This window comes from Talpa occidentalis, unplaced genomic scaffold (genome assembly GCF_014898055.3).
Source record: "Talpa occidentalis isolate TD23 unplaced genomic scaffold, MPIMG_talOcc4v2.1 talOcc4.6, whole genome shotgun sequence".
Lineage (NCBI taxonomy): Eukaryota > Metazoa > Chordata > Mammalia > Eulipotyphla > Talpidae > Talpa > Talpa occidentalis.
In genome coordinates, this window is record NW_023604972.1 from 87,369,471 (window position 1) to 87,391,934 (window position 22,464).

A 22,464-nucleotide genomic window follows, 5' to 3' on the forward strand; every position below is an offset into this window, starting at 1 on the left:
AATTGTATCATTGAAAGGGGGAAGGAAGTACAAAAGTGAAGTCTAGTGAAGCAGAAGGTTGTTCCTCCTGCTGAAGACACCCCCCACGAGGGAAGGTGACCAAAAGTTTTCCTCAGCCAGAGCAGCTCAAACCTGGTCTAAATGGCTCCAAGTAGAATTCAGGCAACACAAGGGCAGGGAGTTTTGCCTGTTTGTATCACCTCTGCATTCCAGTGCCTAAAACAGTACTCAAGACATAAGCAGTGCTCAATTAACAAGTATTTAATAACAGAATAAAGGAAGGAAGGAATAAACTAACTGAAATGCTTGCCTCTAGAAAGAAAAACAAAAGAGTCACCTGAGCAAGACACCAAACTGGATGGTGTGGGGCCAACTGCCTGCCCTTCTTCCCAGAAGAAAATATCGCCAGGTACACATGCCCCAAAGAGAATCACCATCACCCAGCTGGCCCTGTGTGGGGAGTAGGAGTGGCACCTACCCCAGGCGGCTCCTCCCTGGTGGGCCCGGAGCACCTGAAATGCTCTTCCCTGTTCCCCCAGCACAGAGCACAGTAAAGAGGGACTTTCATCACCAGGCATTTCCACACAGCTGCTTGGCTGTAGTTTAGAAATATTTCATCCCTTTTCTCAAGACCCTTTTTTTTTTTAAAAAAAAAAAAAAGGAAAATAAATACACTTGACATCTCTTTTCTAAATATCCTGTTTAAGTAGTTGATACCAGGGCTTTCAAAAATTCTTCCACTCATATTTGACATAAGTGTCAAATAAATCTGATCATTTTGAAGGGTTTTCTGTTGTTTTAGGGTCAATATATTTTCAGGGTTGGAAGACAAGGGCACTTAGGAGATTTGAAGAAATGCATCATAACATCATAAAATAAGATACACGGATGGATGGAAAGATGCTAAACACTAGTCATCAAAGAATTGTAGACTTAAACTACAATGAGATTCTACCACACACCGTATGTATTTGGACATCTACATACACCAGAGACAGGAACAGAAATTAGTACAACCACTGTGGAAAGATTTCTCTTAGCACGTGATCCCGCAACTGAATTATAGATATTAACCTAAGAGAAATGAAATTAGATGTTCACACACAGATGTGAACATAAATATTCATAATATTATTCAAATTAGCCCCAAACTGGAAACAATCCAAATGTCCATCAACAAAAAAAGACAAATTGTGGCACGGTCATATAACAGAATATATTCAGTAATAAATAATGAATTTCTGATATATGTGGATGTGGATGAATCTCATAGATATTATGGAAGAACCATGTACAGTATGAAATTTTAATAAAGCTCATGTACATGAAAGAAAGCAGATCAATGGTTAAAGGGGCTGGCAAGGGTGATTTCAAAAGGCATATGGGAACTTTTCTGGGTTGATGGAAAAGTCTTATATCTTAAGTAGAATGATGATTTATCAAAGTTCATCAAACTATATATTTGCAATGGCTGCATTTTTTTATGTAAATCATACATCATTCATATGATGGGGGTTTTTGTGTGCGTTTTGTTATACATTTTTTCAATATGGGACACTTCATGAATTTGCACGTCATCCTTGCTCAGAGGCCATGCTAACTTCTGTATCATTTCAATTTTAGTAACATGTGCTGGCAAAGTGAGCACTCATTAATATGATGTCAAAACATTTTTCTAACAGAAAAAAATAAAGGACCTTTAATTGGGATAGGGAGCAAGATAGGAAGTGTTATTCAGTTATGCCCTGCTAGATAAGAAAATGCTTAAACTAGACTCCTCATATCATTAATAATTTTTTAATGATGTAATAGCTAGTGCTTGTTGCTTGCTTTCCATGTGTGAGGTGCGTTTCAAGTGCTTTACTTAAATGATTCTATTTAATCTCCACAAACACTTTGCAAGACAAAACTGTTAAAAAGTATAGATAATTAAAGTGAAGCACAGAGAGACTGAGTAACATAGTCAACAAGAGAGAGTCAGATTCTGAATCCCAAGCCCAGATGTCAGACCCACTGCCTCACTCTCAGCAGCTGCTTTTTATAACTTGGGGAATTTGAATGAAACAAATGTTAGAGTCGGCCAGGTTTCTGTTATTTATGACATCACACAAAACTGAACATAAAAGTTTAAAATAACTAGTTGTGCAACATTCAATATAGTCTTTTGGACCCAATTTCCCCCCAAATATTTATAGAATCATCTTTGTTCTCTGACAAGGTTATTTCTTAAGTAAGTTTATCAATTTCTATTTTCCAGGTAAACAAGAGATTATTTACTGAATCAAGGAGTAATCTCTTGGAGGCTGTGTTTCACCTCTGGTGCAGCAGATTCCTGCTTATAAATGCGATCTCACAAGGAGACTGTGGTAGGGCTTGGCAGTCAGCAAGGAAGAAAATGGAAATGATCAACACAAAGGAATATAAGCAGTAAGAGGAAAGAGAAAGCAACAGTGGGATTACTTGAGAATACTTTTTAACATGCCACATATATTCAGGGGTCATGTCTATGTCTTCCTGCTGTTCAAAGTTGAATATAATGAGCTTTCACAGGGTCCAATGTTCTACTGTTTATTAAAATGTAACTTTGAAAACTGTTGGCTATGTATTCTGCCCCTGTTTAACTACTAATAGTAATATTAATATATAATGCAGTACAAATTAGACTTGACTCGGAACACATTACTTCTAAGAAAGGGAAAATAGTTGAAGTTACTAATTTTTCATTCAGCCAATTTTAAATGCATTAATCTTGACAAGCAGGGATCGGCAGGCAGCAAGAAGGCACTCAGGAGCCATGGGTTTGGATCTCACTCCATGACTTGCTGCTCTGTGATCCTGGACAAATCATATAGCTTCTCAGAGCCTGTTTTTAAATCTTCAAAATGGGTTTAAGCATAACAACTTTATAGGGTTATTATAAATGTATAATATGTATTTGAAATTATATACATATACACATATATGTATAATATCATTTGAAATACTATAAAATGTATTTGAAATTAATGTTTATTGAATTACAAATTGAGTATTTGTTTCATTATATGTCAAATGACAAGTTTAAGTTCTTTAGAACCTCAAAAATTCTGGTTCCTTAGCAGCATTTTCCAAAGTGTGCCCTCTGGAATGCTAGCTCTATGGGCTGCTAGGAACAAAAGGGTCCTTTGTGTTTTTTTTTGTTAAGATTTATTTATTTATTCATACAAGCACTGGGTACAGTCAGAAGTGCAGGAGGGCAAGAGAATTCACCAGAGCCAGAGTGGGGAGCGGAGCAGGCAGAAGGACCCAAGTACACTGCTGAGGGGAGCAGCAGGCGGCAGGAGAGGTCTGCGTGCCATGTGGGACCCTCGACGGTGGCCGGGGATCGAACCGGCGCTGCAGAGGCTGCAGGCAGCCTTGCAGCCCAGAGCTCAACTGCTGCGCCACTGGGGAAGCCCCTCCTTTGGTTTTTTAAGGAATGATTTCCTATGCTAGCTCAGGCATATATGACTTGTCTAAAATTACAAGTCAGAAGAGTCAGAACAAGAAACTGGCTCTGGCTCTTTGCCCAGTGTTCTTGGAAAGGCCATAGGATGAAGAGATTGCACACTGAGGAATCTTCCTACTTGTGCACTATAACAACTGCTTTAAAAAGCGACAAGTGACTCCCTAGTTGCTAAATCCAAGATCTACTCTGGTCCCTCAACTTCCTCCACTGCAGAAGTGGTGACACTGACTTAGCACACCCAGGCCTGAACTCCCCAGCTCCTCCACCTCACAGTGGTCTCATGCTGCCTGTTGAGGCTCCTCTTCCTGTCCCTACTGTATATGTTTGGTTTCCACTCAAAAACACTCATAAACACACATCTCCAGTTGCATATCTTGCCAGCAGTTCAAACAGAGCTTGTTCAAAAACAAATCCATTACCTTCCCCACCCCTTAGCCTAGTCCTGAGTCCTCTATTTCTGCAAATGCATCGACCATGCTCCAAACACCAAGGTCCAAATTTTCAGAATTTGTTTTCCTCTTTATTTTTGGTCCCTCCAGTTGCCAAATCCTCTAGGGTCACAAAATCTCCCCAAACCCTGTCCTTCTTTCAGCCTTGGCTGAATTTTTCATTACCTCTCCTGGGCTAAACCAATAGTGCCCCCATCTCATCTATTCCAAGTCAACTGACACACAGCTGCCAAATCAATCATCTCCAAGCGCGGGTCCAATGATGCCCCCCTCTCTTGCTCTGAAACATTCCATGGCTCCCAATCCATTTGTCATTAAAGTGTTACCCTGTTTTCTACAATACAGTTTTCTCTTCCCCTTTCCACACCCAGTTCTCCCTAGCCTTGCTGTGTGCTTCCGGGCCCCTCACCTTCCTCACTTCAGGCCTCTGCTGGTGCCCCCAGCCCTGGAATGTTTTCTCTCTCAGATAAGAGGCCACCACCTCAGTAACCTTCCCGACTCTGCAGCGCCAGATGGGATTTCTCCCACCTGACTCTTCCTAGCCCTGTATTGTACTTTTTAATAGTTCTTACTTCCTGCTGACAGTCTTTCTTTCACACACCCCTAGTCCGGGGAGTATGCGTGTGTTAGTGCGCGTAACAGATGTTGCAAAGACATTTGATGGACTCCAAACAGAAAACAGATTCCTGCCCGGAAAACTTGGACTGGGAGCATCCACACCCTTTAGCCTTTCTCTGCCTTAGCAAACAAATTGGTCAAACAGCCAAGTCTAGTTCCTGTCAGGCTTGGCTAGCTGAGAACTCCCTCCCGGCTCCCACCTACCAGACCTGTACAGCGTCACTGGATTTTGTTTCAGTAAGTTGCAAAGACACAACAGACAGCGACAGCTCTCGAATATTCTTTATCCTGGTCCCGCTAATGTTAATATCAGGGTACATTTATCAAAATTAATAAATTGACTTTGATAGCTGCAGTTAGCAAATCACAGGCTTTGTAGGGTTTCCCCAGCGAGTCTACGGATGTCCTTTTTCTGCCACCGGATCCAATCCAGGATACTAACTTGCATTTAGTGCGCTGCAGTTTCAAGGCCCAAAATTATTAGAAAATTAAAATAAAACGAAGGAGGAGGGCGGCGGGGTGGGAGGCAGAAGCAGCCTTTTAAATCTATTCCTGATTTTTGTAACGTCAGCAAGGCCTTTAAACCAGCACGCGGGGAGACGGGGCCGGCCTGCCAGCCTGTTCCCACCCTGCCGAGTGTCCGCGGAGCTGCGCGGCTCCTCTGCCCGCGCGTCCCGCCAACTCGCGTTCCCGCTTCCCAGACCTGGGCCCTGCACCCTCCCGGGTTGGGGATCCCCGACAAAGGTTCGCGCTGCAGCACCCCGGCGCCCCCCGGCCCCACCCCCGCCCCCCACGTCAGCCTCTCACCGGGCGCCGAGCCTCCGGGTCGCGCGCGCAGCCGCCCGCCTCGTGACCGCGCCCGGAAAGGCCCCGGCGCCGCCCGCAGGCTCCGGGTCAGCCCAGGTGGCTGTTCCCTCTCCCTGGGCCGGGACCGGGATTGTCCCTCCACGGGCAGCCAGAGTCGAAATAATAGCACGAGATTTAGGAAAACAGAACAGCCCGCGTGTGCGTCGGTAAAGGTAAAATTAGGTGGCTCAAACCTCAAGACCTGAGGAGACCCCAAAAAGAAACACGGATTCGAGCTGAAGTTAGGAAGTGGAGGTTGACCTTGAAAAGCAGTTTGTTGGGGCCTCCCCGGTGGCTCAGAGGGTTGAGTGCCGCGCTGTGAAGCTGTTTGCAGTCTCTGTAGTGCGGGTTCGATTCCCAGCCGGCCAGGGAGCTACCCACATGGTGCGGCAGACCTCTCCTGCACCTGCTGCTCCCCTAAGCAGTGTCTTCCGACCGTCTGCCTGTTCTGCTTCCCCCTGGTGAATTCTCTCACCCTCTTGCGCCTCTGACTGTACCCCAGTTCTTGTATAAATATTTACTAGGAGAGGAGAGGGGAGGGTTTTGTAGGCCAAAGGAACACTGGTGAGAAGGGTGATGGTGGGGAAAAGCCAGCGGGAATGGGACAAGCTATTCCTGTGTATTTGCACGAAGGCCCCACCTCCAGCCACACAGAATGTTCAGGGTCATTAGCTTCATTACCTTGGTGAAATGATTTCGGTATGGCTTTCTAATACATCCTGACATCCTTGAAGTAACTGAAGAGGCTTTGAAGAGATCAAACATCTTGATTGAATCTAAAGATTACTCTGGTTTAGAAATTAAGTCATCAACAATTTCCTCTAAAAGACTACACTATTTGAGTCTCTTCTCCAGAGCCTGCCTCCCCACCCGTTCCCAGAAAGTAAACACACCTAGATGTGTGGAAACCAGACTTAGAATGGAGGCTCTCACATTACTGCAGACTATGGCAGGAGCAACGCTATATGCACAGTGGATGCTCAGGAATTTAAAATTATCATAAGATGAGCATATTTATGACTTCAAAATCAGTTTCTCTACTGTACTTCAGTATGATAAACATATACTAGTGGTTTTGCCAACCAAAATGTGTTCTTCACTTAAAATTTATGTAGTTTATATACATGTTGCTTCTCAGTAATGAGTATAACTTTTTTTAAAGATTTATTTATTTATTTATGCATACAAGAACGGGGATGCAGGCCAGAGTTGCAGGGGGCGTGAGCGGATTCACCAGAGACAGAGTGGGGAGCAGAACAGGCAGATCTACTGAAATACACTGCTAAGGGGAGCAGCAGGTGAGACAGGAGAGGTCTGCTGTGCCATGTGGGTTGCTCCCTGGCCTGCTGGGGATTGAACTCGTGCTGCAGAGGCTGTGGATAGCTTCACAGGGAAGGCCCCTGTAACATTTTCAATAAAAAATAAAATACAAGAAAGTAAAATAAATTTTTGACTTAATTTTTAAGTCTTTACCCTAAAAATATTTCAATCTTCTCCCCCCTAAAAAAAAAAAACCAACTCAATTCTGTTTTTCTTTGTCCTAATTTTTCCAAAATATGGAACTTTGAATGCATCCATATTAAAGTTGTTATAAAAAGACATGAGGGACCTCCCTGGTGGTACAAGGGGTCAGCACTATGGAGCTATCTGCAGCCACTACAGCATGAATTCCATCCCCAGCCAGGCAGCTGACCCACATGGCACAGCAGACCTTTCCCGTCTCGCCCACTGTTCCCCTCAGCAGTGTATTTCCTTCAGTCTTCCTGTTCTGTTCCCCACTCTGTCTCTGGTGAATCCTCTCACCCCCTCACCCACCTCTGGCCTGCACCCCAGCTATTGTATGCATAAATAAATAAATCTTAAAAAAATAAAGTAAAACCTCATCTATAAAATAACATGAGTCTAAAGTTGATTTTCATCAGTCTATGCACAAAGCTGTTAAGCTATTGCATAACAAATATGTGCTAAATGGCTTTAGAAAATTGTGTCTACTCATTTGTGCACATTTCAAATATAATGTGTATTTAAGAGTTTGTTTTCTTTTTTTAAAGATTTATTTATTTATTTATACAAGCATTGGGTACAGTCAGAAGCGCGGGAGGGTGAGAGAATTCACCAGAGCCAGAGGGGAGAGCAGAGCAGGTAGACTGACACACTGCTGAGGGGAGCAGCGGGCGGCAGGAGAGGTCTGCACGCCATGTGGGACCCTAGCCCGGCAGCCCGGGATGGAACCAGAGCTGCAGAGGCTGGGGCAGCTTCGCAACCCAGCACTCAACCACTGCGCCACTGGGGAGGCCTATTTAACAGTTTTAAAGCTAAAATCCACACAGTATACAATTTAAAGTATATAACTCTTGGGCCTCCCTGATGGCACAGAGGTTAAAGTCTCAGCACTATCAAGCTATTGCCAGCCATTGTGACCTGAGTTCAGTGCCCAGCCAGGGAGCTAACCCACATGGCTCAGCAGACCTCTCCTGTCTTGCCATGTGGTAGCTTCCTGGCCTGCCTGGGATTTCTCATTATCTCAGGCTGCAGATAGCTTCACAGTGCTGTGCTTAACCCCTTGTGACACCAGGGAGGCTGTCAATCTAAGATACTTCTAACTGTAACCTTGAGTAAGTCCCTGGGTTCATTACCTATAAATAATAATACCTAACTCATATAGTAGTAGTGTGGATTGAGAGTTCACTTTAAAAATGTGTTTGAGGGCCTCCCCTGCTGGCACAGGCAGTTGAGCACAGTGCTGCTGTGACGCTATTCACAGCTTCTGCAGTGCCAGTTCGATCCCAGCCGGTGAGGCTCCCACATAGCACGCAGACCTCTCCTGTCTCACCTGATGCTCCCCTCAGCAGTTTATTTCGTCAGTCTGCCTGTTCTGTTCCCCGCTCTGTCTCTGGTGAATCCTCTCACCTCCCGCATCTCTGGCCTGTACCCCTGTTCTTCAATGCATAAATAAATAAATCTTTAAAAAAATAAAAAATAAAAAAATGATTAGGGTTTCAAAGAAAATATGCTAATGACTAACAGACATAAAAAAAGATGTTCAACATCATTAATCATTGAGGAAGTATAAATCAAAACCGATCCATTGATTTACATATGACTGTACACCCACAGAATAGATATTAGATGAACAGTAGCAAGTAATGTAGAGAAATTAGATCCCTAAAATTTAGATGATGGGAATGTACAAACACTTTGGAAAGTAGTTTGGCATTTTATTTTTTAAAGATTTATTTATGTATACAAGAACTGGGGAAAAGGCCAGAGGTGTGGGGGGTGAGAGGATTCACCAGAGACACACTGGGGAGCAGAACAAGCAGATCTACTGAAATCACTGCTGAGGGGAGCAACGGGGAGACAGGAGAGGTCTGCTGTGCCATGTGGGTTTCTCCCCAGCCGACTGGTTGGGATCCAACCCGTGCCGCAGAGGCTGCTGACAGCTTCATAGTGCAGCTCTGAACCACCTGCACCACCAGGGAGGCCCGTGAAATGTATCTTAATTTAAAATGAAAAGCTTTAGGTCTGTATGTTCTAAGATGCAATCATCTCCAAAATATGTGCTGTTAAAAAATATGTGCACACATGTGTGCATATGTGCGTGCGTGGAGCAAACACACCCCCCCCGCATTTTCTCCCCCCCTCCCCCACAGACATAAAATCCCTTATAATATATGTAGGAAACCAGTGACCAGTAACATTATTCCCTAAAAGGAGGGGATCATCTAGGGTGGCTAAAGAATAGGGGTGGCCTGGAGGGAAACCTACTTTTCCAGAATACCCTTCTGAATTTTATAGAGAATGCAAATATTACCACTACTATTTTTTTCAGTTTAAAGAAATACAAATGGAAAACTGATGCTTTATTTTAGCCATATTTTATTTTAATACATCACCACTTTTTGCTTCCACAATAAACTTAAAAGTTATCCAATCATCTGGTCAGATTTATCAATCTTCAGCAACTGAAGACTTAAATGACAGTTTTTACTCTCAATTCTTAATATATTCATTATTCTTGAGGTGGTTTAGTTTTTTCAAGGATATTAAAAAAACCCTCAAACAGAAACCATTATAGTATCCATCTACTAATCCTGCAGCACGACTTTAATAAAAAAGATTTGCTGTTTCTATGATGTGAGTATAGAGATGTCAAGAGTAATTATAAAGTGGTCAGTCTTATAAATCAAGAGCTATTATCTTTGATCCACTGCTCAATCCATTTCAATATCTGATTAATATTATCCTCTAGATCTTCTGGTTTATTGCTGGGCAGCTGATGCACTATTTCCTCCTTGTAGGATGCTATGGCTTCTTCATAAAGAACTTGAAAAATTTCACACTGAACATTGTCTTTTAGTTTCTTCTCATTATAACCCCTAGAAGGCAAAGAAAATATAAGCTAACAAAAAGAAAATTGAATGATATTAACTGGTTTTAGGAACATATCAGAAATTGGACATTTTTGAAAGTGAAAAATCATGCAAAAATACTTACCGCGGTCTCTTTATCTGGAGAAATTAGACTGAACCTGACCTTAAACAGATCCAGAACTTTCTTTCCTGAGACTACCCTCTAAACTATTCTAGAATCCCTATCTTCCCACGGCTTGAATCAAAAGACAGTGGAAGAATGCTTTCCACAAAAATGTATCTTTTCTGGTCATTCTAAATTTATGATGCTCTCTTGAAGGGACTAAAATACAGTTTACACACTGTAAAATGCCGATTTATCACTGCCTTTATTTTACAAATGCATCTTTTTCTTTTCTTTTCTTTTTTTTAAAGATTTATTTATTTACTTTTGCAAGCACTGGGTACAGTCAGAAGCATGGGAGGGTGAGAGAATTCACCAGAGACAGAGCGGGGAACAGAACAGGTAGACTGATGAAACACACTGCTGAGGGGAGCAGTGGGAGAGACAGGAGAGGTCTGCCGCGCCATGTGGGACCCTCACCCGTAGCAGGGGATTGAACCAGCGCTGCAGAGGCTGTGGGCAGCTTAGTAGCCCAGTGCTCAACTGCTGTGCCACCCAGGGAGGCCCCACAAATGCATCTTTTTCTGTTAGATCAAGAATATTTAGGTTTCAGACTTGGTTTATAATGAGAGAGAAACTTGACTATAGTAGAATTGGCAAAATTGGGTCTGACTGGTGGCACAGGGTTTAAAGACAGCACTATCAAGCTATCGCCAGCCACTGCAGCACAAGTTTAATCCCCTGCCAGCCAAGGAGCAACCCACATGGTGCAGCAGACCTCTCCGGCCTCGCCCGCTGCTCCCCTTAACAGTGTATTTCAGTAGATCTGCCTGCTCTGCTCCCCACTAGTCTCTGGTGAATCTTTTCACTCCCTGAACCTCTGGCTTACACCCCAGTTCTTGTATGCACAAATAAATAAATCTTTAAAAAAAAAAAAGAATGGGCAAATTTCAGGAATATGGACAAGAGTTTATATTAAACTTTAAGAATTTGACATATTTTCTTTCTTACCGTTTTTCAAGCCTTTCGTACAACACACCATTATCTGTTTTCAGCACAAAAACGATATGAAACCAGCGTTCTGGGAAGAAATCACAGCCATGGTAATCAACAATAACTCCACCTTCTTTCATTTGGTTTTCTAACTCATCAACTACCTATAAAAAAGGTTAAAAAAAAAAAGAATGTTCCTTAAAAAATTGAGGTCAACTTTCCATTAAATAAAAATAGTATGCTTTTTAAAAAAAAATTATACGTACTCGGTCTTCATCTAAAATGGGACAATCATACTCTTCATCATAGCCATCATACAAATGCCCTAAAAGAGATTTACATCAGCTTGTTAAAGTCGTCTTTTCTAAGTAATTTTTGAATTAATTCTAGATTTTAGGAAAGGAACTATATCATTAATTACTATTTTAGAGACAGGGGAGGGCACTAACACAACGGATGTCACATGGATATCAAATATAAAGAGCAATACTGACAAATTAGAATTTTGTCTAGAAGGACACTTGAGTACCAATATACCTAAAACCATTTTAAATATCAAAATTGAAACCAACTAAAACAACTGAATAATCACTACCTTCAGAATTTTCAGAATGCAAAGAGGATTGCATTATTTTTACCCAGCTATAGATCTGTGGGAAGAAGGGACAGATGGACAGATACAAACATATGTTAACAAGTTCCAAATTTATTTGGCCAAGGACATGAAATGTATTAAAAGCAACCATTGGTTCCTTGATTCCAGAAACTCTGTAACTTCATTGGTTTTGGGGAAAGAGAGTCAGTACTCAGATGCTCTCAAACATTACCTTTACGTCTAGATTTTCAGAATCTCAAAAATCCAGTGATTAAGTGTCTTATTTCAGGAGGCGAAATAAGAATGAGAGATAGAGTTATCAAGAAGACAGATTACAGGCCTCCCTGGTCGCGCAAGGGGTTAAGACAGCCTATGAAGCTGTCCGCAGCCACTACAGTACGAGTTCAATCCCCGGCCGGCCAGGGAGCTACCCACATGGCGCAGCAGACCTCTCCGGACTCGTCCACTGCTCCCCTCAGCAATGTATTTCAGTCGATCTGCCTGTTCTGTTCCCCACTCTGTCTCTGGCCTGTACCCCAGTTCTTGTATGCATAAATAAATCTTTAAAAAAAAAAAGACAGATTACATCTAAACAAGAACTTTCTTTTTATTTTTAATAACTAGAACGTTATTTGTGCCACTAATTGCTGAAATTACTAAGATAAATTGGATGATACCCTCTTGGGTTTAGGTGGTGTTCCTTCATGCAATCCATGCCTGAATCTACAGTATATTTAGGTGCCTCATCTGATAGCTCCCGGTGGCATTTTGTCTTTTAGTCATGGTTCTCCAGTCACACTTTCTCTTCTGCCTGTCAGAATAGCCACAGCGGCAGCAGGTGTGCATATTATCGGGATGCTTTCCAGTGAGGACGTTCCTTTGTTCCTGTCTTCATCTCATTTCTGCCTGACAAGAACTTTCCAATAAATCACAACTGACTTTCAAAGAAAGTGTTACTTCAGGAAGTGAGTCATACCAAGCTTACCCTCACCTGGAATCCCCAGGAGGTATGAAATCTAAGGCGGGCTTAGATCATCCTCTTAGACATTTCTAAGAGCGTGCTATATACAGTATTCCCAACTTCTTTCTCCCGTAATATTTGGGCATAAATTGAAATGGGTTAAATGAGTATGTGTTCTAAAGTGACAAAAGAGGGGGAACCTTCCCTGGTGGTGCAAGGGTTAACAATAAAGATGGTCCAGTAGGGCTGTCACCAGCCACTGCAGCAGGAGTTTGATCCCTGCTCAGGGAGGTGACCCACGTGGTGCAGCAGACCTCTCCTGTCTCACCGCCTGCTCCCCTCAGCAGTGTATTTCAGTACATCTGCCTGTTCTGCTCCTACTTTGTCTCTGGTAAATCCTCTCACTTCCCCAGCGCCTTCTTGTATAAATAAATAAATTAAAAAAAAATAAAGTGACAAAAGGGTGATTCTGGGGGTTAGGGGAAGCTTTGTCTTGCCTGGAAGTTTTGTAGACAGATTCTGAGCACATGAGCCATTCTCAGCATGCCAAGGTGGCCTCTGCTTCTTTGAGTTACTGCTCGGTTACCAGAAACTATCAGCTTAAAAAATAACTGTTTTGGTAACTGTCTTGATGTGGGAAAACTATTCTAGCAATTTAAAGAACAATCTAAACCCTTACTTTATACTTTAAAAGGTGGATTAAAGAGCTAATTTCTTAATTCCAAGGATAATTAGTGAGAAATTTTTCTAATATATAAAAGAATGAGTCACTTGAGAAACAAAAAGATTCAAACATTTAAAATGTTTAATCTCTGTTCAATAAAAAAAGTGCTAAAATGTAGATTACATATAGACCTTAAAAATAAAGATTAAAAATAGTTTAACCAATAATAATTCACAGTATGGAAAAGATAGTTAATAAATATGAAATAAAATGTTGAATTTTACCAGTTATTAAAGAGATGAAATTATAATAAGCCTCTTTATGCCTGTTAATATATAATAGTAAACTGACTTTGGAATTATATTTTAAAAAGAACAACATGATGGCTATTCAAAGGTTTCCTTTACCACTTAACTTCTAATCAGGACTAATGTAAGTGATAAAGTGAAAAAAAAAAGGTTCAAGATTTAGAAAAATAATTAAATCTTGGTTTACTAACTTGATGAAATAACTAAGAAAATAAGTATTTGAAAATACTTTGTAGCATATAGACTATCTGGCAAGATAATAAATGCTTGATACATGTAAAAAGCACAATTCAAAGTTACAAAAGACTAGAAGAAAAAAACATTATTGAAATAAACTGGTTGTATTGTGCTGTGTGTGTGTGTGTGTGTATTGTTTTTATTTATGCATACAAGAACTGGGATGTAGGCCAGAGGTGCAGGAGGTGAGAGAATTCACCAGAGACAGAGTGGGGAACAGAACAGGCAGATCTACTGAAATACACTGATGAGGGGAGCAGTGGGCAAGGCAGGAGAGGTCTGCTGGGCCATGCGGGTCACCTCCCTGGCCAGGGATCGAACTTGTGCTGCAGTGGCTACTGAAAGTTTGATAGCTTTGAGACTTAATCCCTGTGCCACAAGGGAGGCCCTGTGCTGTGTATATTTTTATAATACTGTGTTTTCCTTTATATAATGCCACAAAATGTAAAAATACCTACAGGTGATTCTGTACTATGTTGGAATATGGAGTAGATGAGTTTCCTTCATATTTAAATCCTTTGACCCCTCAAAGATTAGTGTGATCTTTCACTAATATACTTATTTTAATTTTTTAAAGATTTACTTATGCATACAAAAACTGAGGTGTAGGCCAGAGGTGCGGGGTGGGTTTGGGGTGGGAGGTGAGAGGATTCACCAGAGACAGAGTGGGAAACAGAACAGGCAGATTTACTGAAATACACTGTTGAGGAGAGCAGCAGGCGAGTCAGGAGAGGTCTGCTGTGCCATGTGGGCTAGCTCCCTGGCTGGAGATCCAACTCATGGCACAGTGGCTGGCAATTGCTTGACAGCGCTGAGACTTTAACCCCTGTGCCACCAGGGAGCCCCCTATTTTATATATTTTAATAAAATCATATAATCCAATCTTTCACTCATTTCAAAAACCAGTTAGCAAGTAACATATGTACAGTGATTACAGAGTAATGACAATGGTGAAAAAATGAAGAAGACAAACATGGCCCTTCCCTCAAAGAATTTATAATGAGGTAAGAGGACAGACAAGTAACCTGGACATTACAGGGATATTTTAATGTTTGGGTTCATGGTGCTACTTATAGTTATGATAGGATGGATGCTTATATTAGCAACATAAACTTTGGATATTAGGGGAAGCTTTCTGGAGTGTCTTCTAAGTGGTGGCTTGAATTGGTAAGCTAGGATATAAAGGCAGGGGAAAATATTCCCAACAGAGAATACAAGATATACAAAGGCAGGGAAGGTAGGTTCTTTCAAGGGAGGGAAAGTCTTTCAGAATTCAGTTATTCCTTGGTTACCTGCAGGGGAGATTGGCTTCCAGACCCCAGGAGATACCAAAATCCGAGGATGCGCAAGTACTCCACATACAGTGGCATAGTATTTACATATAACCTACACAGGTCCTTCCATATACTTTAAAAAATAATCTTGATTACTTGTAAAACCTAGTTCAGTGTGTCATACTGTACTGTTCAGGGGATTACAAAAAAAAGTCTGTGCATGTTCAGTAGACTGTAGGCCTAATTACATAGCATGCATTTTCAATTCATGGTTGGTTGAATCTGAGGATGCAAATCCTGCAGCTACAGAAGGCCTATGCAGGTAGAAAACAGGTTGTAAAGGATCAGGTAAACTGAGGCCAGACTGAAAAGGGCATCACTAAATTAATTGCTTCACTAAATTTATATTTTATCCTGAGGCAAAGGAAAATCATTAAAACATTTTAAGCATGAAATGATATGATCAATTTCAAAGTTTGAAAAATAATTTTGGTTTCTATGTGAAGAACAAGCTGAAAGGAAGCAAATCCAAAAGAAGCAGATACCAGATCAAAGTTACTGCAGAATTTTAGATGATTATAACCTGATCATAGGGAATGGAAACATGGGTTCTGAACTTCACTTCAGAAAGGAAAAGCTTATAGTTTAGAAAGCTTCATTTGTGTATAGTTGTCTATATATATGATCTTCATATAGCAAAGACAAAAAAGGGGATTTAATTAACTCACCAGAGGGTAAAAAAATTAAGTCAATTTCCTAAACAAAATTTTATGATTTATTTAAAGATATATAACCTGCAGAGAAAAAAGTGGTTGTAGGGCAAGAGTTAAAAGGTTATGTAAGCTCTTACCTTAAAAGATCTTCTCAATTGTTAAGCTATAAAATCATGGCTGCCATTCTATACTATATATACACTCAAGGGAAAGCTGTTCTTAATCACATTGGGAAGTTATTTATTTTGCTGCTGCTGCCACTATTCAGGTTTTCTTTCTTTGGAAACATTTACCTTAGCCCAAAAAAGCAACTTCTACCTATACTACTAATTAGTATGAAAAGTTACCTGGTTTTGGATTGAATGCTTTTTTGTGGAGAAAAGAGCAGTTAAGACTCCTAGAGAAGTTAAAGAGCACCAAAGATGTGACGAACGACCTTTGGGCTAAGGTAGATAAGGACATCTGGCATTTACAGGTAAAAGGAATACCATGCATAGACATGGAGGTGGAAAATTCCTGTTGTGTTTAAGGAACATTAGTGCTCTGTGGGTAGACTGAAGGACACATGGAGGAATGGCTACAGGTAAGGCTGAAGGTAAACTGGACCAGTTTATAATCTCTACCTCACTAAGCAAGATGTACTTTATCAGTAAAATTTCAAGTCCTTTATTTAAAGGACATGGTGCTGTGGAACAGGGAAGGAAGAGACACTTTTAAGAGGAGGAGGCTCAATATGGCGTTGACAATGGGATGGGGTGGCATAGGGATGTAGCACCAAGGGATTTTTCAGCAAACCATCAAGATTTAGAGGCTAAGTTGACCTGCACATAATGTTAGTTTGTGAGGATCAGAGGTAAGCTGTGAAATCAAGGGGCAGTCCAGTAGAATCACGGATTGTTTGATCTTTTGCTTTTTAAACTTTTTGTGCTATCTGGGAACTAGCCAAATGGTTACACCTAGTAAATCTATAGAAAATAGGGATAACTTCTCATTATAAATTTAAAAATCATCAAAGTTCTGAATGAGATTATGGTGGGAGGGGCAGTATTACAAGATGGCTTCAGAGAAATCACAGGGTAGTGTTAGTATGATGACAGGGAGAGGGCAGATGCCATGACTAGAAATGTCCAAAGGGCCAATGGAGTTCATTTCAAAGACTTAGCTGATTTAGGAGTGGAATATATGGGACACAGAGGTTAGACAGTGAATGGCAAACTTTTTCTGTAAAAGGAGACAGAAAATACTTCAGGCTAGTCTTTACCCAGAGGCTCCTACTTGCCAACTCTTGCATTAAAAACACATCAAAATATTAGTGCCGAGGGCCAAGTTATTTGAACGGATCCAATGAGAATTACATTACTTTGTTTAGACCTATGAATACCCTGAGGTTAGGAACAGAGGCTAAAGACCGGTAAACTGGCGGCATGAAAATTAAGAATTCTGGTAAAAGGGTAAATGAATATGTGGGTAAGGATATCAAGTGAGGAAGAATCTTGAGTCTGGAATAACAGGGCTAAGAAAGCATGCCTAGTCACACCACATTTAGGATGTTCATTAGTTTTATTGTCCAACTAATTTTCCCTGCCTAGGTTCCAATGACATAAAGATAGTCTCTTACAAATATAGCAATTCAACATTACTAGGAGGGTAACAAATTCTATTTAGATACATTTAAAACCAGGGGGGGGGAAAAATCTCATCTACTTATAGCAGTTTCTCAACCAGCTCAAATACTGCTGTTATGGAGAGAGAGCAGAGGACTATCTCTGAGTTGCTGGATATTCAATAGAATCCCTCACCTCTATTAGTGATTGTCCCACTCCCACCCCAGTTGTAACTACCACATGTCTTATCAGACAAATTCACCCTCAGTCGAGAACTGCTCCTTCATAGATGATTGCATAGATTATCTTAAAATATACCATCATTTGGAAAAAAGGAGACTAGATGTCTCATATTATAGTTTAGTAAGATGTTTTAGATAAATTCAAATGGCACCTGAGGGAAAAAATTGGTACATTTTGAGAAAACTTATATGAGGTACTTAAAGTACCTCATATAACACCATGTCAAGTGAGACCAGAAACCCTTTATCTGGCAGGATGAGGGCGGGGAACCCACTTCTCCTGTAAGGCTTGGATTCCACAGCCTATCATCAAGGAAGTGGAGAGGCTGTTGGTGTACAACTTTGGTTAAAATGGTGTGAGAACAAGGAGAAGGCCCATTGAAGAGGAAGATGAGTCTTTCACAGTGAATTATCCTTGGTCTGTTGTTACTGTTCCTCTCAGTGCTATTCATGATAGATTATATAGCAGAGATTAGAACTGAAAAATAACTGAAATCGTGTCAAAAACATGAAAGTAAACTTCAAGTAACAAAAAGATTTCATAGAGGCATAACACAGAGAATGATCTAAGCTTTATTAATTGTAACTTAAATGCCAGAGTTGAATTAAAATTATTAGCATGATACTGGCTTATAGTATCAAATTGACCTGGCAAAAAGGAATGGAAACGATTTTTTTAAATTTTAATTGGGGAGATACTAGGAGATACATCAAGGATCCTTAAAAAACCAACCAAGGAGACAGAAGAGTGAGACCTAATAAAATTGGGCAATTGAGGAGGAAAATTCAAATGTGAGGATTCACTATGTAGAAAAGTTTAAACAGTCTCTCCAAAAAGACATGGCTATCCATCAGCAATCTAAAAGAATGGACCTTAAGAGTGATCTATACACCAGAGATCATACTATGCTCTAAACATCTGAATGTAATAAATGTGACACTATAGCATTAATGAATAGAAACAACAGTTGTTGCAACTGTTAATCCTGTTGGTGATGAGGGGGAAACTGCTTCTAAAAACATAACTGCCAAAGTACCGAAAGTCAAATTGATGAATGAAATCTTTATTTTTTCACACTTAAAGGCTGATGAAAAACCATTAATAATCCTATTAAAGAAAAAGCAACATCTTAATTGAAAGGTATGTTAACTATATTTACTCATTAAATACTTTTTAAGTTTTCTACAACAGAACTTGAAAACATCCAGCATGCAATGTTTAATCTCAATACAATGGATTCAAGATCAAGTACACGTTACAAGCACCAAGGCTAGATTACAAATTATCATAGTCGTCATCATCATCGTCATCGTCATCATCATCATCTTCGCGTTTTCTTTTCATTGCATTTGATGATTCATTGGCAGTATTTTGTGATACCATATTTGTGGTAATAAGAATATTTTTGGACCCAATTAATGATGGATTAATAAGAACATTTTGAACTGCTGATGTTGCAGGAATTGATGCCTTTACAGCTGGGGCCTGTGAAGTGGGCATTTGTACTGTAAACCTTTGCCCTGTAAGGGACATTGGAGTCCCTACTTTAGTTGAAACAGCCATGGTTTGTGGGGTTGGTGTACCAAGTGTAGGAGTACTTGGTCTGCTAGTAACTGAACCAACACTTAATCTTGGAACTGTTATTCTTCCTGCAGAAGTAGATGCCTTTTTTTGTAAAGACTTAAGTCTATAGTTTGGAGCAGTCAAGCAGTACCTGTCAGGTGGCAATCTAGGGCCTGAATATGGCTTGATCAATGGCAAAGGGGTTTGATTTCTTTGCCTTGCAATATCTAATAAAAAATCTCTTGGGGGAGGAGAGGTAAAAGACTGGTCAGCACGACACTGGATTGCCAATCGCACATCATCTGCATCAACAGTGGCTTTCTTAGCATGGCTTGAATAAATTTTTGCATCATCTAAAATTGTGGTCACATATCGGAAGGCAAACTCCAACATCTGATTTATAACTCTTGGCTCATATTCTGTAATCCCCATATCCTTCAGGATTTGTGCCATCATCTGTGCATCTTTCGGCATGCTCTTGGGAGAAGCCATCTTGCCAGACTCCATGATATCCGGTGATCAGACTTTAGATCATTTGAAAAAAATATGTATATTAGATCAAACCTGAAATAGTTACTTTAGTAGCAACTGTCAGGATAATTTTTTTTAAAAATGTTAAATTTTTTAAAATATAGTTAAATTTTAAAAATGTTAATCTTTTTAGTTTTAATGAGGCACACTTAAAGTTCCCTTTATTCAAATTGAATTTTTACCCTGTACAAATCTCTGTAATATAAAAAGATAAAGAATAAGGGTGTGATAAAAGATTGGGAGAAAACAGGGTAAAATAAATAAAAATGTACAATTTTAGAATATATGCAGTTATGTGCAAGCTTGTAATTATCAAACCTAAGAAAATATAGGATAGCCATGATCTACGCCTAAGTTGTTAAATAATCTGTCTTTCCAGTGATAATATACTCAGTGTCTCCACAGACACGCTTAGCACCACCCAAAACCTTTATGCATTGGCCCAAATCAAAACACTCTCCCTCGTCCTCATATTTAGGTTCTATCTAACCTAAGTCCAATCACTTCAGTGAAGCCTTCCCAATTATTACTGTCCACAAGAACTGCTAGTCATTTAGAGGAAGGAGGAGATATGTAATGGTCAAAACAACCAGGACATAACACTGAACATGGTATTTTCTATTTCTATAAGTCCTCAATAAAGCACAAATTTCCTTAATGACAACTTTTCTCTGCTTTTTGTACCTTCTCACAACATGAGTATAATACTCTACTATCTCTCTTTTAAAATAAATCTAACACCAAGTGTTCCTTACCTTCTCGAGCTAAATCACCCACATTAACGTATTTCAGTCCTGATCTTGTTGCAAGTTCTTTGCCTAGCGTGGTTTTTCCAACCCCTGGTGTACCTGTAAGACAAGTTACAGAAAAATATTGTACATGAAATACTTATTACAGTTTAACCACTCATCTGACCTTAGTAAGGTCCCTAACTACTGAAAAGAAGTTTCCTAATTAGCAACCCCATATGAATTAATATACAATCAAAACTACTCAAAGCCTGCAGACTCTCACCTAGAATATCTGATTCTATCAGGAGTAGGTCTTTGGCAATTCTGATGCTAATTTTATTGCCTTTCATCACCATGTAGTCAATAAAGTCCCAAAATAAAATTAGCCATACCAAGCAAATTAACATCGTTTATTTTAGTTAGATAACACTTTTTAATTGCTCATGGGAAAAAACAAATTCAAGCAACATGAAAGACAAACCTCATGACCACTACATACCTCCCTACCCCATACTCTGCTAGAGGCAATGACTGTTAAACAGTTTCTTACATATTTTTCCAAAGACATCCTGTGCATATGCATGGTAGCACATTATGTATGTACATATTCATGTTGTATGCACAAATACATATACCACCTATTTCCTTTTACACAAATAACAAGCACATTCTTCTTCACCTTCTCTCTTTTAGCTATTGTATTTCAAGTTATTCCAATGCATCATTTTTAGCTGTTCAGTTTTAACTTCACTGAATTATACAACTCGATTATAATGAAAGATTACAGGGGCAAGTCATCTTCTCTCTATAAAAGTGACATTTACCTCAAGTTCACTGTAACACACCAAGTTTGAACCCTGGACTTGCCATGTTTTCAATAAAATGCTCACTTTTAGATTTTTCACAATATACCTTAATATGAAAAACCAGGACACTGTCTGAGCCTAATGAAAGATTATGAAATCTTCCCCTTAAGAAATCTTGAATGCTAAACATTTTATCAAAAGGTTAATCTACAGCTCTCGAAAACAGACAAGACTTGTGCACTGTCAACAACCTTATGTCTTATTCAGTGATTAAAAATGCCACTGTTTTGTTTCCACACAACATCTCAATATTTCTCTACATTGCAGTAGCATCTAAACTCATTAGATGTTTCCATGAATAACCTATGGCGCTATTAACGGCTACAATTTAATGCACATTTTCAGTGCTAAAGGCCCATATTATTTTTAAGTCGTCGTAAAACATTTTAGTACCTCTCACTAAGTATAAGGTCTGAGTATGGACCCACACAGTCAGAAGAGCCTCACGATCAGTCCAGGAACTTTCTCTACACGAGAAAAAATGATGAGAAGCCACTTTTTTTCCTTCAAGGAAAAGAAAAAGTCTGATGCGAACTCAACATACACAGCAAATAAGGGATCTTTTACTCCATCAACCTACGCCACCAACATCCAAACCCTTTAACTGGAATCTGATCTGAGAAGTGGTTCTCAGATACAAAGGAAAACCTCGACAGTCCACAAGGTCTAAGGACGACGGCATTCACCGCTAACCTACTAAGATCGGACATTGCCTCACGTTATCTCGCAAAACCCCAACTATAACTCTGTCAAATAAACAGTTATTTTACAAAACCCAGAATGAGAAAGATTAAGCAGGAAAGCAAGCTGGGTTAGTCGACCTCCCTTCACCTGGCCGAGCAACCTCCGGCCCACAGAAGTAACGTTCCTCAGCCGCCTCCCCCCGCACCCCCACCCACCGCGGGTCGCGACAGCCGGGTCTCGCGGGCCCAGCAGCTGCCACCCCACGCGGCCCCCAACTGGCCTCAAAACTTAACACTGCGCCTTGAAACAGGCCCTCTGGGCGCCCGAGACCCCAAAACACTCGGCGTCCCAACTCTGCCCCGCCGACCAGCCCCTCCCCGCCGCGCGCCCTGACCCGTGAGCAGGATGTTCGGAAGCAACATGGTCTTCGCCGCGACGGCCCCGGGCGCCCGGCCTCACGTACGCGACGCACAAGACGACGCACAACAGGAAGGAGCCGGAAGGGGTGGGCGGTGATAAGCGCCAGCGGCGCCGGGGTCCTTAAGCCCCTGAGTGGCCCTCACCACCTAACCCCTTCGCCTAGTCAGCGAGCGTTGGTTCCGCGGCCTTCTATGACACGCA

At 40.7% G+C, this 22,464-nt stretch overlaps 5 protein-coding genes and 1 non-coding gene across 7 annotated transcripts in view; 2 read left to right on the forward strand and 4 right to left on the reverse strand.

Moving 5' to 3' along the window:
- CDK7 (cyclin dependent kinase 7) overlaps positions 1–2,754 on the forward strand; it is a 43,437-nt gene extending 40,683 nt beyond the window's left edge. The window contains exons 12-13 of the mRNA XM_054687933.1: positions 317–409; positions 2,258–2,754. Of these exons, the coding sequence (XP_054543908.1) occupies positions 317–409; positions 2,258–2,280 (116 nt within the window). The 3' untranslated portion in view covers positions 2,281–2,754. The remainder of the gene's footprint in view (positions 1–316; positions 410–2,257) is intronic.
- Positions 1–5,399, reverse strand: part of CCDC125 (coiled-coil domain containing 125) — a 29,512-nt gene extending 24,113 nt beyond the window's left edge. For both annotated transcript variants that reach the window (XM_054687932.1, XM_037529751.2), the window contains exon 1: positions 5,362–5,399. The gene's annotated coding sequence lies outside the window, so the exon portion shown is untranslated. The remainder of the gene's footprint in view (positions 1–5,361) is intronic.
- LOC119261494 (U6 spliceosomal RNA) lies at positions 1,544–1,648 on the reverse strand. Its single transcript, XR_005129035.1, has one exon. It is a non-coding gene; the product is annotated as a U6 spliceosomal RNA (small nuclear RNA).
- A 3,863-nt stretch (positions 5,400–9,262) lies between the features above and the next one.
- AK6 (adenylate kinase 6) lies at positions 9,263–22,355 on the reverse strand. The gene is made up of 5 exons (XM_037529107.2): positions 22,238–22,355; positions 20,318–20,410; positions 11,136–11,194; positions 10,888–11,033; positions 9,263–9,779 (listed from the first exon to the last, which is right to left on the reverse strand). Exons 1-5 carry the CDS (start codon positions 22,263–22,265, stop codon positions 9,587–9,589), a joined length of 519 nt encoding a protein of 172 aa, XP_037385004.1. The 5' UTR covers positions 22,266–22,355; the 3' UTR covers positions 9,263–9,586.
- TAF9 (TATA-box binding protein associated factor 9) lies at positions 17,176–20,359 on the reverse strand. The gene is made up of 2 exons (XM_037529106.2): positions 20,318–20,359; positions 17,176–19,555 (listed from the first exon to the last, which is right to left on the reverse strand). Exon 2 carries the CDS (start codon positions 19,536–19,538, stop codon positions 18,744–18,746), a length of 795 nt encoding a protein of 264 aa, XP_037385003.1. The 5' UTR covers positions 19,539–19,555; positions 20,318–20,359; the 3' UTR covers positions 17,176–18,743.
- Positions 22,332–22,464, forward strand: part of RAD17 (RAD17 checkpoint clamp loader component) — a 30,462-nt gene continuing 30,329 nt past the window's right edge. The window contains exon 1 of the mRNA XM_054687928.1: positions 22,332–22,348. The gene's annotated coding sequence lies outside the window, so the exon portion shown is untranslated. The remainder of the gene's footprint in view (positions 22,349–22,464) is intronic.

Excerpts from the sequence above, each read along its gene's own strand:
- TAF9 (XM_037529106.2), bottom strand. The coding sequence starts at position 19,538 with ATGGAGTCTGGCAAGATGGCTTCTCCCAAGAGCATGCCGAAAGATGCA.
- AK6 (XM_037529107.2), bottom strand. The coding sequence starts at position 22,265 with ATGTTGCTTCCGAACATCCTGCTCACGG. Across the intron at positions 11,195-20,317 it reads GGGTGATTTAGCTCGAGAAG|GGCATTTGTATGATGGCTAT; the intron begins GTAAGGAACACT and ends AATCTCTTTTAG. Across the intron at positions 9,780-10,887 it reads TACGAAAGGCTTGAAAAACG|GGGTTATAATGAGAAGAAAC; the intron begins GTAAGAAAGAAA and ends TTTGCCTTCTAG.